General features: G+C 36.0%; 2 protein-coding genes across 2 annotated transcripts; one reads left to right on the top strand and one right to left on the bottom strand.

Moving 5' to 3' along the window:
• On the top strand, nucleotides 74-3,869 carry LOC18780610 (tryptophan synthase beta chain 1). The gene is made up of 5 exons (XM_007211342.2): nucleotides 74-561; nucleotides 1,311-1,667; nucleotides 2,391-2,833; nucleotides 2,922-3,016; nucleotides 3,384-3,869. The coding sequence occupies exons 1-5, from the start codon at nucleotides 220-222 to the stop codon at nucleotides 3,557-3,559; spliced, it is 1,413 nt and encodes a 470-aa protein (XP_007211404.1). The 5' UTR covers nucleotides 74-219; the 3' UTR covers nucleotides 3,560-3,869.
• LOC18779103 (glucose-6-phosphate/phosphate translocator 1, chloroplastic) lies at nucleotides 5,852-10,852 on the bottom strand. Its single transcript, XM_007213812.2, has 5 exons — nucleotides 9,750-10,852; nucleotides 9,083-9,308; nucleotides 8,477-8,699; nucleotides 7,389-7,602; nucleotides 5,852-6,335 (listed from the first exon to the last, which is right to left on the bottom strand). The coding sequence occupies exons 1-5, from the start codon at nucleotides 10,260-10,262 to the stop codon at nucleotides 6,324-6,326; spliced, it is 1,188 nt and encodes a 395-aa protein (XP_007213874.1). The 5' UTR covers nucleotides 10,263-10,852; the 3' UTR covers nucleotides 5,852-6,323.

Raw genomic sequence — 13,184 nt, 5'->3', positions numbered from 1 at the left:
AATACCATATTTGCCCCACAATGACAATACATGAGACAAAGACAAAGGGTGGTAGGTAAATTTTTCCTTTTTTAGAGGGGCAATAAATGCAAAATTCAAACAATTCCCCTACCAATTCCACCGAAGATGTTATAAAAAACGTAAGAAAAAAGTCAAATTGCAAAACTCTTACAAAACACCAAAACCAAATCTCTCTCGTAAAAAAACCTCCTCCATAAAATGGCAGCCTCCACAAGCGCTTCCACCACTTGCAAAACCCACCGACTGATCACCCCGCCGCTTCCAAAACCCTACTCCTCCTCCCAATTGTCCTTCAAGTTCCACAAATTTACCCCCCGTGCCACCACCCCTTCTTCCATCTCCTGCACCCTCACCCGAGATTCAGCCCCTCTTCAGATGGAGGACAAGCACGAAAATGGGTCCTTACCGGTTCTGCCCCGACCCGATTCCTTCGGCCGGTTCGGTAAGTATGGCGGCAAGTACGTCCCCGAAACCCTAATGCATGCCCTCACCGAGCTCGAGGCTGCTTTTCATGCTCTTGCTAATGACGAGGACTTTCAGGTACTGTTAAAATCGATTCTTCCATTCTGTTTTTGACCTTTTCCCTCATTGTTCTGTTTTGAGAATCAAATGTGAAAATTTTGATGTGGTGAGAATTGTATATGAATGAATTGGACATTGGTGCATGTTGATTTGGTTTTTCGTAGTTGGAATTGTTGTCAATATCAAAATTTGTGAGGAAAATGAATGAAAAGCTATTTGAGCAGAGTGGCCACAAGGTCCTTTAAATTGAATCAAGCTGGGAAAGTATTATATACCAGAAAACTTGTCAATACCCGTTTCAAAGCTGCATTTTGTTACCGAAAAAATGTTGCATGCAATTAGTTTATGTTGTATTTTGTCATAGAGCTCAGCGAAGCTTTAGGGAATTCGGGAATTCGTAGGATTTGTTGTTTGTTTCATTCAAATAAAATTTGTGATTTTAGTTGCGGTGTTGTGTCTTTAGTTACAATTTTTGGTTACCATTCAATTTTGAGATATTGTAGGATGCATACGCCAAACATAGTTTTTGGAAATTTGCACTAAAAAGTATCCAAAATGAGGAAGAAGATTTCTTTATTTTTTTAAAAAGATTATTCGGTTTTTCACTTACAAAGAATATGTTTGGTGTGTTGCTGACAATAGAACCCCTTTTACTTCTTGGTTATTGGCTGAATCTGAGTTTCCTGAACCTGAAAGAGGAGAGAAATTTAATTTTCTTTTGGTGGTATACAACTGAGTAACTGATTAATAAATATATGATATTGCAGAAAGAATTGAATGGCATTTTGAAGGACTATGTTGGCAGGGAGACTCCTCTCTACTTTGCAGAGCGGCTAACTGAGCACTACAAACGCCCTAATGGTGAAGGGCCTCACGTTTATCTGAAGAGGGAAGATCTTAACCATACTGGGGCCCATAAGATCAACAATGCCGTTGCCCAAGCCTTGCTTGCTAAGAAATTGGGAAAGAAACGCATTATTGCTGAAACTGGAGCGGGTCAACATGGAGTTGCCACTGCCACTGTTTGTGCTCGGTTTGGATTGCAGTGTATCATCTACATGGGTGCCCAAGATATGGAAAGGCAATCCCTCAATGTTTTCAGAATGCGGCTTCTTGGAGCAGAGGTTTGTTATTATTCTGAAACTCACTTCGTTACATTTATAAGCTGAACATCCAATGAATTATGAAACTGGACTGTACCGAGAGATTTGCCTATTTTTCTTACTTGCATATCCCACCAATAATATTTTCCCAGAACAGGGTTCCTAGAAGGGGAGAAGCCAATTGTCTTTCTATGGAATGCTCCATAATTATTATGTTGTGCACGACTCTTGCTTATTGCCCCTTCTGTGTTACCTATTAGATTTGTGTCAGAGATCAAATCATGGTTTTCGATCTATCTAATACTAAAATTTTCTTGGGTTCTTTTTCTCTCAGGGAATTTATTTAGCATATTTTAAGTTTCAATTGATTATATATAATCTTGATTGTTTCAGTGTTCCATTCTGCCATCTCAAGAATGGTTAGCTGACAGTTGTTTTTTGCTGTGCAAGAAAGGGTGATTTTACTTTTTCGATAATTTCTTTTGGCGTGATTTAGCAAGATAGGTATGCTGGTCAGATACATTTTACAGATTGCATCTTTTCTTTACAAGAAATGTGCACTCATTTTAGGGGACAAATTACTGAATTTAACTGCCATGGCCATTTCTTTTGAATTTCGTTTTTTGTTTTCTTGACTCTGCTGTGAAATGGCATAAACTGTTACTTTTATTTGAGTCCAATGCATCGCTCTTACTAACCCTAATTATTTTGAACTTTAATTTCTTTTGCTGTTTTGAAATACAGGTTAGACCAGTCCATTCTGGGACAGCTACATTGAAGGATGCTACTTCAGAAGCTATAAGGGACTGGGTAACTAATGTAGAGACAACTCATTATATTTTGGGTTCCGTTGCTGGCCCACATCCATACCCTATGATGGTTCGGGATTTCCACAAGGTGATTGGTAGAGAAACAAGAAAACAGGCACTGGAAAAGTGGGGAGGGAAACCAGATGTGCTGGTAGCTTGTGTTGGTGGGGGTTCAAATGCCATGGGACTTTTCCATGAGTTTGTCGAAGACAAAGATGTTCGATTGATTGGGGTGGAGGCTGCAGGCTTTGGATTGGACAGTGGAAAGCATGCTGCAACTTTGACAAAAGGGGAAGTAGGGGTCTTGCATGGAGCTATGAGCTACTTATTGCAGGATGACGATGGACAAATTGTTGAGCCTCATTCTATAAGTGCAGGGTATGAGAGTTCATTGATCTTTTTAGCTATCAATTAATTTTGTTGTGGCTTTGAAATGTAGTAACTCTGATTTCTTTGTTGCATTTAGCCTGGATTACCCTGGAGTTGGTCCAGAGCACAGTTTTCTGAAAGACACACAGCGTGCTGAATACTATAGCATTACTGATGAAGAAGCCTTGGAAGGTATTGGACTCTGGCTCAGATTTGTTTTATACTCCTTTGACCTTTTCTTTTTCGGGTAGGGGGAAGTAGTGTGCTTATGCATAGCGTTCGATTGGTTATCTTTAAATGAAATATCAGTTTGACATATGAAATATGTCATTTCCTCTCAAGCTTAATGTACAGTCCACAGATGACACCATGAACAAGTGGAGACCTCTAATAAGCTGTGATGTTCGTCATTCTTATTGCAGTGTCCTTGTCATGTTCTTGGTCTTAAGTCCTTGGACTATATTTTGCCCCTCGTTTCCATAACATGTGAAGCACACACAACTAGATTTTACTAGATCAGTCTTATCCAGCTTTCGCAATTTATTTTTTCTCCTTGCAGCTTTTAAACGATTGTCAAGACTGGAGGGAATAATTCCAGCTTTGGAGACTTCTCATGCACTGGCCTACTTAGAGAAGCTGTGCCCTACACTCCCCGACGGGGCCAAGGTTGTGCTTAACTGCAGTGGCAGAGGGGATAAGGATGTTCACACTGCCATCAAGCACTTGAAGGTCTGATGCCACCATGATTGAGCAAAACCAAAGGATCGTCTCTCTCCAGAAAGCTAAAGGAACCATAGGAAATAAATTTTATTATTTCCATAATGTGTCTATTAAATCACCCGTTATAGAGCAAGTTTGGAAATGCAATTTGCTGATAAGTCAAGGATGGCTCCAACGAATAAAAGTGGAATACCAGTTTTTGTAATGATGTAAGTTTCTTCGTTTTTCCTGTATAATGTAACTTTATGAATTTCAATGAGGAGACTGCAAATCTGGTTATATCTGAATATTTATGACGAATCGCTATTGCGAAGGTTTTGCTCAATTTCTTCAGAAAAATTCAGTCGTCATTAAAAATCTAACCCTTTCAAATTCTCAAATTGGTTTTCTATGATTTTGGGTTCGAAACCGACGGACGCAAGGGAGAAGAATGGTTTAAGAATAATGGTGGATGTGGTAATTAAACTAATAAAAATATACAAAAAACCAGTTAATGTAAAAGTGATTCAATTAAACCGTAAATCACGTTCTTCTTCTTCCTTGGAAAAGTGATTCAAGATCTTGTTTGGTGCAATGCTGTGAGCAACACACGGTGGGAAGTCTTTAAACAAAAGAAAAATTATAGAACCTATGTGATTTTGACGGCAACCTTTGATGCTCTTGAAAGGCCAAATTCATACATACAAAAAAGATCTATCCTACGTGATTTTTATCAAAAACAACACGGATATATATTCTTGTTTCTTGGAAAAAGGACAGTTGATGAAGGATTTATTTCTTTGTTTTTAGAAAGAAAATAACTTTTAAGAAAAACAAAGAAAATAAAAAACGAAATTTGCATGTAAGATATAAATCACATATCAAATTGCTCTTTCTAGATATCAATTAATTTATAGTTGAATGCTCACATTTTAATATGATATAATTCCCACGTTTAATCCAATTGAGTTGAAGCGATCACATGTAAGAGGCGGCTACGTCTATAATTGAACAAATTTGTGTTGAATGCTCTAATCCTAACGATTTGAAGGGTAGGAAAAACAAAAACAGAGAAAATCAAGATCATAATGCCGTAATGGTATAAAACTCTTCTTAATTGGAAAAGAGCTGTCCTTTTCTCCCATGACCGGACAATTAACGTCGACTATTTGCCAACCTCAAAGCTTTCTCATTTAGCCTTGAATTCTTGTTAGGGTATGTAATCATCATATTCTATAGTAAAAAACTAAATATTTACAACTTAGTTCTCATGATCTCTTTGTAGCACTGGTGTAGTAAAGAGTCTTCTTGATCCTCTATCTGTCAACTCTAAGTGAGTTAAGCTTGATTTTGTAATTTATTACTCACTATCTTGTTGGATTTATTTTTCCCAATTTATTGTATGCAAGAACCTCCTTTTAGGGTGTGTTCTTCTTGTACATCTCTTATATTTACCCCTTTATTAATGAAATTGTGTTTGTTCTAAAAAAAATTATTTATGTGGGATTCATAAAAATTAAAAATTAAAAATTTAAAAAAAAAAGAAAAAAAAAAGAAAAAGAAAAAAGAGGGTCATAGTTTTTATATTTTAAGAAAAGGACAAGACGACATGAACGAGAGACTCTTTCCATTACCCAAAAGAGATTTCGATTCTTTCTTGTACATGAACAAGAAATATTTTATTTGTCCCCTTCATGCATTCGTAGACAAAAACACATACAAAAACTTAGCACACGTATATTGTTTTGGTATTTTTATATTCTTAATCTAAAACTCTGTTTTGTTTCTAATACAATAACAGTACTGCTACAACCTTGTTCAATCTCTACAGTCAAGATCTCTGCAAAGAATGCAATTTTTTTTTAAAAACTAAGAAAATATATTTTTATTTATTTGTCGACACCTTTAGAAAAATAAAAACAAAAACTTTTGACGTGGGTATGACTAGCTACTCATAAAAGGGGATGTACTGAAATTTAACAAAAAGAAAAAGATCTCAAAATTATTGTAACAAAATATAATTTTATTTATACAAACGATATTAGGAAAAGGAGAAATCGACCCTAAGACCTACAATTCAAGAATAACTGCTCTTAATCATTTGAATTACAAGCCCCTAGAGGCTTCTTCGAAAGCTTTGATAAAATCTTGTGACTCCACTTTATTAGAGGATATTGTAAAAAAGGACCAAAAACCTTTTTATGACCATTGTAATAGCATAGCATCTGACCCACTGTCTTTGCTTTATCTTGGCCAAATATGTTTAATTAACATGAGTGGGTGATTAAATAATTAAAAAAATGCATTTGCAATTATCACAAAGCACACTTGAAACAAAACCTGCACCAAACAGATGCTGCTGACTTATATTAAATCCGAAATACAAAAGCTCATGATTTCTAAAGCATACCCACCAACTAAAATGGAATATCCTCTAATCATAGTTTGAGATTCTAAACACGAAATGCGAATAAGCAAGCCTAAGGTCCACATTGACATTCTGCTTTCTCAAAGCAGAGACAGTCTTGGATATTATTGAATTATTATTTCTCTCTCCAACCTGGTCAATAAAAACGAAAAACCCGAAAAAAAAACTGCCTAACTCCTTGTATAACAGGTGATTATGTTTGAATCATTATTGGTATCTACAATTACACTCTTGGTTCATATGACCAAAAATCCAGCAACCATGGATCTTCATAGAAACTCTTCACCTGCCTCTGCCTACACCAGAAATCGCCGCCTCCCTTTCCCCGTCATTTATGTTACATGAACGTAAACCTCCTCGAGGCCAAGCTTCTCACTGCTTTGACTGAAGAAACAGGGAAATAAAATGATGTTTAGGCCAAAAGAGTAGATTGGATTTAGTATCATAAAGGGAGAAACCAAGCATATTCCCAACATCATCTTGTCAGAATCAACTATAGGCGCCTATCATACTCGACTTTAAATAATGGTGTAAAATTATGAAACAAACTTGTAAGTTCAAAGTAAAATTAGGTAGACTTTTATGGTCCAAGCAAAGAATGAAAGAGGCCACCTAACACTACATAAATCAACATCCTAATTAGTGGCAATGAACCTTGCCAGTATTTACATCAGGCACATCTAACACCCAAGTTGCTCTGGTTATGAGCCAAGGCTACACCTAACCTTTCATCAAGGTAGGGTAAAGAAAGTAGAAAGTCTAACTTAAAAAGATACACATAGTCTAAGGCTGCAATGCCATCACTATCATAAGCACGTGACACAACCCATACCTACAAAAATATCCCCCAAATACCTGTTGGCATCTTTAACATACAAACAAAAGCCACGCAAAAAAAGCAAGCAAATAATTTGTCCATATCTATAGAGTTGGCGAATTTGCATCAGAGAAAGTGTTGCAATATAATAACAATAGCTGGGCCACATCCTAACAACTTAAAATTCTGGAAATAATGGTAACATACAACAGTTTTGGTACAACAGTTTTCATTATTGTACGTGATTCAAACATATGGAGTTCAAATCTCTTTAAATGCAATCTCCCAATAAAAGATTAATTCTACATGTTGAGTAGTTTAACGAGAAATGTTAGGTTCATCATGGTATCAAAACAGGAGATCATTAGTTCAAATCCATGATACTATGACCTCACAATTTATGTTGAATCCCATGTGTTGGGGGAAAGAAGCCCACACGCAAAGGAGAATGTTAGAATATATAAACAACAATTGGTCTGTATTCTAGTAGTTAAAAGTTTTGGAAATAATGGCAACCAAAAATTTATCATGAATATCCAAAAAGCTAATAGGGGTAATAAAGCAGAAAAGGCTGTAAATAAAGTATGAACAATCAAGCTCAATGCATAACATGGGCTTACCTGGGAATACAAGAAAGTTCCGAAAATTGCAATAGCAGCTCCAAGAGCATTGACGGGCTGAACAGGTGTGTGGAATATGATGATGGAGGACACTATGACAGATATACGTTTCATGGTGTTTCCTATGCTAAATGTCAAGGGAGAAATCTCGTCCAGGGACATGTATGACACCTGGTTGTAGAGATGATAGAAGACACTCTGGGCCGCCATCCACCTATTATGTATAACCGACAGCAATTCATAAGTATAAGAAGGCATTTGTATAAGGGGATCATGGTGTCAACAAGAACAAAACAAAGTATTGCTCCTATATAGTGATTCAAGGTCAACAACATTTACAACACATGGTCTTTGCAACAACATTGCCAGATGTATCTTATTCTCCGTACAAGAAATAAACAGTATGGAATGCACAATATAATGATTAACAATAACTGCAGATATGGAAACAATTAAAAAATGAACACAGTTTCACTATTGGCTCATCTGATGAACACTTCCAAATACCAGTACACTGACATAAAAAGACCCTGTAACATAAATAATGAAGCTACAAACATTCAGCAAAGAAGTGGATTGCAGGAACCTATTATAACTATCATTTCAATGCCAAAGAGTGTTCAAAACCTACTACTTTGCATGTAGAAAAAGTTCATGATCAGTAAAAATGAGATAATCTAATTAGATAAACTTCTAGCACTTACTACCTAGCCAAATGACTTGTCCCTTGCATCATGTGCATTCTATTATGGCCATTTAAGACATCTCTGGAAATTAATTTTTTAGGTAGTAGACTCTAGAAGAGATTTGACTTTGGACAGATTGTGAATTTGGATTTAGTTAAGTGAAATAAGTGAAAATGCATTGAATTAACAAACAAATCCATACACTCCTAAAATAAACACATAAAAGTTGTGGTGTTTGGATTATAAGTTTTCATTATTGATTTAGGGATCATGTGCCTTATTTTCTAACATGGTAAAACAAATGCATACCTAGAACTGAAGACACCAAACAGTAGAAACATATCACAGTTGGTATGAGCAGGAACCAGGAAATATCACAGTTAGTAGATAGCATGTAATTACCATATTAAGTTGGGTCCAATTTGAGAGAAGGCCGTTTCAAATCCAGCTTTCCACATCGCAGGTCCCTCCACCGCAATTGCAAATGGTGTGAGAATTATGAGCGACAACATAGATAGACAGGCATAATAGTTCATCCCACTAACAGACTTTCCCTTCATGCCCCGCTTTGAAAATATGTTACGAAAGACAAACGCCAGGTTAGATATCATGGCCCCCATAAATCCTGAAACAAACAGTAAAAAGGCAAATTTAACACTCTAGAACCTTAAAGAAAAACAAGCAAACTCATTTTAAACCTAAATAACTAGAAATTACAATTTAATGACAGAAATTTAAGTTTTAACCATACCAAAACTCTGCAACTGGATAAAACTCATCCTGAAGGATAAAGAAGCATACAATATGAAGAGTGGAAATTTAATTTGGTTGCAGAAGAATATAAAGATAAGGTATGTCAATTACATGTTTAGATTTTAGATCTTTTTGATACAGCATGACCCAGATTGTAAAAGAAAGAGAACAGAGTACTAACAATTCAGAAAATAATAAGATCAATGAACCAAGAATTTTAACAATTCTGTTCCCTCTAGGAAAAAGAATAGTTACCTATCATGTTGAAGTTAAGCTCTGTCAAGGCAGCAAGACCACACCCACCGATGATTGGAAGGAGGGACAGGTAGACGGATGTAGGGAAGGACTCGCCCAACAGGAACCTTGAAACCAATACACTGAAAGCTGGCTCTCCACTCTTGATGATATGAGTGAAAGAAACTGCAACCTTAGACATACTAACAGTCGCTGCTACATGCCCAATTGTATGTGCCACAGCAACCTGTTGTGAAAACAGCAACAAGAAAGTCACAACCAATAACCAAAAAAGAAAGCATAGAAATTTCAAGCAAAATGATAATAAACAGCGAAAGTCTAAGTCATCTGGCAAAAGACTTCAAAACTGTAAAACTCAGCAAACATTTGAGACCTCTCAAACAAAGGCAACCACTAAAGCTAAGGCTTTATTTATTTCAATTACTCCTTTTCTTTTCACTACCAAAACATCACTTTTTTAATTTCCTTAATTTTCTCAGCAACCAAACAAAATGGTTATTTTCACAATAAAAGACATTCAAAAATCACAATTCACTTTCAATACCAAAACTTAATGACCATAAAGCAGAACCAGTTAAAAACTTCACTTTCTATCATTCTCCTCCATTCTCAGAAAACCAAAAGAACAAAAACAGAGGAAACCAAAATAAAACCCAATTCAACTTACAGGAAACAGAGCCTTCCAGAAGTCCATATCAGTCTTGGGCACCTCAGCAATCCTAGTAGCCCAGGAGATCAACATGATCAGAGACCCACATGCCAAAGACAAAGTGGAGGTCAACCAAGGGAAGGGGTAGGCATTCAACACCTTCTTATTGTATATATTGAAAACCACGTTCAGAGCCCACCACATAGCAAAATACACACCGATCTTCAGCTTCTTCGCCGCCTCTGATCGAGTATCGGCCTTCGGAAGCTCGATGTTCGACTCGATCGGCTGCGATCGGTCGGCCTCGTAAGCTTGGCATTTGATCAAACTTGTTCGAGGCTTTGGAGACCCAAAACTCTCGATCGCAGACACATGTAAGGCCTTTTGCACTGAAATAACTGATCTCTGAGACTTTTGCACCGGAAGAGAGGGCAAAAGCAACGATCTTTGCATCGGCGGCCGAGTGCTCTGCCGCAAAAAGATATCAGACCCATTTGTTATAGTTGAGTATTGCTTCACAGAGCAGATCATGGTGAAAACAGCTTGAATTTCTGGCGTGAAAATTCAAGTGGGTTTTCTGTGAAACACAGAAAAAACCCAATACAGATCAATGGGTCAGAGTCGGAGAGAAGAGTTGGAACCCAATAACAATTCACGGCTGCTGAACAAAAAACAAAGGAGAGAAAAAGAAAACTTTGGCTTTGTTTGACCTGGAAAAAGCTTGAAAGTTGAACCCAAAACGGTAGATCTTCAATATATAGTAAAGATCAAAGCTTTGAATAAAAAAAAAAAAGAAAAGGGTAGGAAAATACTTCTTTTTTTCCCTCAGATTTTATGATCGGGGTAGCTTTCGTAGAGCAGAGTAATCTAATAAATATAAGACAGCAGCGAGACAGAAATATTGAACTTTAATTTTGATTATTATTTCTTTTTGACGGTTGGGTTTGGTGGAAGGGGTTTGTTGGGTGTGTTTTGTGAGACTTTGAAATCTACAAATACAATGGCTTTCTTCTCTGAAATCTCAGTCCAGAGAGAAGTGTTACCAAATAGTCATGTGAGTGCGCATCTTTTGCTTTAAAGTATTTCGTCAACTTTCCCTGCTTTCACAGGAAGTACTACAAACTACAAACAATACGTTTTGGTTTCTAAATGGTATTTTGTAGGTTTCTATATGCTGCGGTTGGGTGTATTTGCTAGATTGTTCTCAATCTCAACAAACCATGTATTTATTTATTTTTGACAAATCGATATTCTAAACTACTATAATGTCTGAAGACGTTAATCAAACTTTAGTGCAAGGGGCAGACACAATGTTTTAGTCCACGAGCCTATCCTACGCCTGCTCAAACAACCATGTCTTGCCATTTCACTAGGTCTAAATTGTGAGGGTGAGCAAAAAATTGGTGAGTCGTCAAAATCAACCAAATCGCCTAGTTGGACCGGTTCATTAATTTTGGAGACCCTAAACAGAAATAAAAGTTGAAGCCTTTTATATTCAACACTTAAGGTCTATTTGGTATTTAACTTGAATCCAACTTTTTATACTGAAAAACAGAATTTGAGTTCAAAACAATAAAAACCTCTTTGGTAACCCTATTTTTTAAAACTCAAACTCAAGAACAATTAAAAAACACCTCAATTATTAAAAACAAAAAATATCTATTTTTTTTTTATTTTTTTTCTAACAACCCAAAAGTTCTCAAATTTTTAAGACTTGAAAACAGTTTTCAAGTTGCACACCAAACAAGTTTTTAAATCTTAAAAATAGATTTAAGAACTCCTTGTTTTAAAGAAAAATCAAAGAGTTCCCTATTTAAATAGGATACCGAATGCCCCTATAACTGCTTTTGTACAAAAATAAAAATAAAAAGTTCCATTTTTAGATGCTAAGTTGATTAGTTTAAATAAAAGAGAACCGCTATAAGAAAACTAAAGAGAGAGGCTCGAAAAATTTCAGAGTATGACTTTAAAAGTATCAGTCATACACCTAACAGGCCTTTTTAGCTTATTTAATTGTTGGACTAAAGATTTTATAGGAAGTTTTATTTTTCTGGAGGCTATGTGCGGTCGCCCAGTCCCACACTCTATATGAAGAACCCACAATACATTATGTAATTTTATCTATGCACCCAACCAAACCTATTAATTACTAAAAGTAAAACAAAAGCAAGTAAAATAAAATTCCAACCCTAACACAAATTTTTTGGCTAAACCAAAACATTGTTTGAAAATCGATCCAAAGCCACTGAAACAACCTATCAACCCACACTTCCGTTTTCTGATTGGAAGAACCATTGACCCAACCATTGGAAGCATTTGAACGAACAAGAAAGATCTATCCGACATATTTTCACTAAAATCTTGATCCACATTTGGTGTTGATCTACCGAACAGAATCACAACCATCACGAAGACAAACTCGTAAAAAGCTTTTGAAAAAACTCAAGCAATCGACCTATAACTCATTTGGAGGCTTCCCAACTACCATTGCCATTGGACACTCCATCCATTAAGAGTAGCTTGTTTTTTCCTATGCATGTAGGGTTTAGTTATTGTCTGAACAATGTTTAAGGTTTCGTTATTGTGAGAGGAAAAGTCAAAAGAAGTGGAAGTTTGACGAAGAAAGTGCTTCAGGTTGCATAGATGTGTGTAGAGTTATTGGATCTAGCAAGAAGATTTTACTTTTGATTTTAATGCTCCCTAAAGATGATTGGATAATCGGGTAAAATAGACAATTCACATTTTAAATTTCTCATATTTTAATGCAACATTTTGCTCCTTTACTAACCAGTTTTGCTAATTTATCTTTATTGAATTAGACTTTATAGGTATCGATTTAGGATTTCAAACTTGACTGGGCTAAATTTAACTTATATATAAACATGCTAAGAAGATAGAAAACTCGATCGTATGATATAATTTCATTGATAACAACAAATAATAATACATCTAGTCAAGGGGGTACATAAATAATTTCTTCTACTTGTCTTTCTTTTTTTCCATTGGCTGTGCATTCATTTTTTTTTTCCCCTTATGTGTAGAGATGTGTAGCTTTCCTTTTCTCCATTTTATTCTCCACGTGCACTGCAAGGAATTCCTTAGGATGGTAGCTTATTCAATTGGCTGGGCTATAAATTAGGTTAACCATGCCTATGGTCCGCCCCTGCTTTCTGTCATTAGCATTTTTCTAAATAAGATGTTTTTGTTGGTATTTTGAAAGGGGTTATTTGTTGAAATGCCCCTTGTGGTTTCCAAATAGTCTTAGTTTGCCTCCTCACATTTCAAATGACTTAATCTCCCCATTGAACTTCCATTCTGTGACCAAGGTTGCCTCATTCCGTTATGTTTCAAATAAAAACTATTAAATCAGCTGATGTGGCTGTTGGAATTTTAAAAAGGTTTTAAAAATTTAACCGTTTTATTTATTTAATTATTTTGGCTGTTTTATTTTAT

This window comes from Prunus persica, chromosome G4, assembly GCF_000346465.2.
Source record: "Prunus persica cultivar Lovell chromosome G4, Prunus_persica_NCBIv2, whole genome shotgun sequence".
NCBI classification, from domain to species: Eukaryota; Viridiplantae; Streptophyta; class Magnoliopsida; order Rosales; family Rosaceae; genus Prunus; species Prunus persica.
Note: the sequence above shows the minus strand (reverse complement) of the source record. Positions and strands in the feature narration are given on the sequence as shown.

Bases quoted from the DNA above. Each gene is read 5' to 3' on its own strand.
- LOC18780610 (XM_007211342.2), top strand. From the start codon at position 220: ATGGCAGCCTCCACAAGCGCTTCCACCACTTGCAAAACCCACCGACTG. The intron at 562-1,310 runs GTACTGTTAAAA...ATGATATTGCAG, and splicing joins CTAATGACGAGGACTTTCAG to AAAGAATTGAATGGCATTTT. The intron at 3,017-3,383 runs GTATTGGACTCT...TTCTCCTTGCAG, and splicing joins TGATGAAGAAGCCTTGGAAG to CTTTTAAACGATTGTCAAGA.
- LOC18779103 (XM_007213812.2), bottom strand. From the start codon at position 10,262: ATGATCTGCTCTGTGAAGCAATACTCAACTATAACAAATGGGTCTGAT. The intron at 9,309-9,749 runs GTAAGTTGAATT...TTTTCACAACAG, and splicing joins TCTGGAAGGCTCTGTTTCCT to GTTGCTGTGGCACATACAAT. The intron at 7,603-8,476 runs GTAATTACATGC...TATACATAATAG, and splicing joins ATTGGACCCAACTTAATATG to GTGGATGGCGGCCCAGAGTG.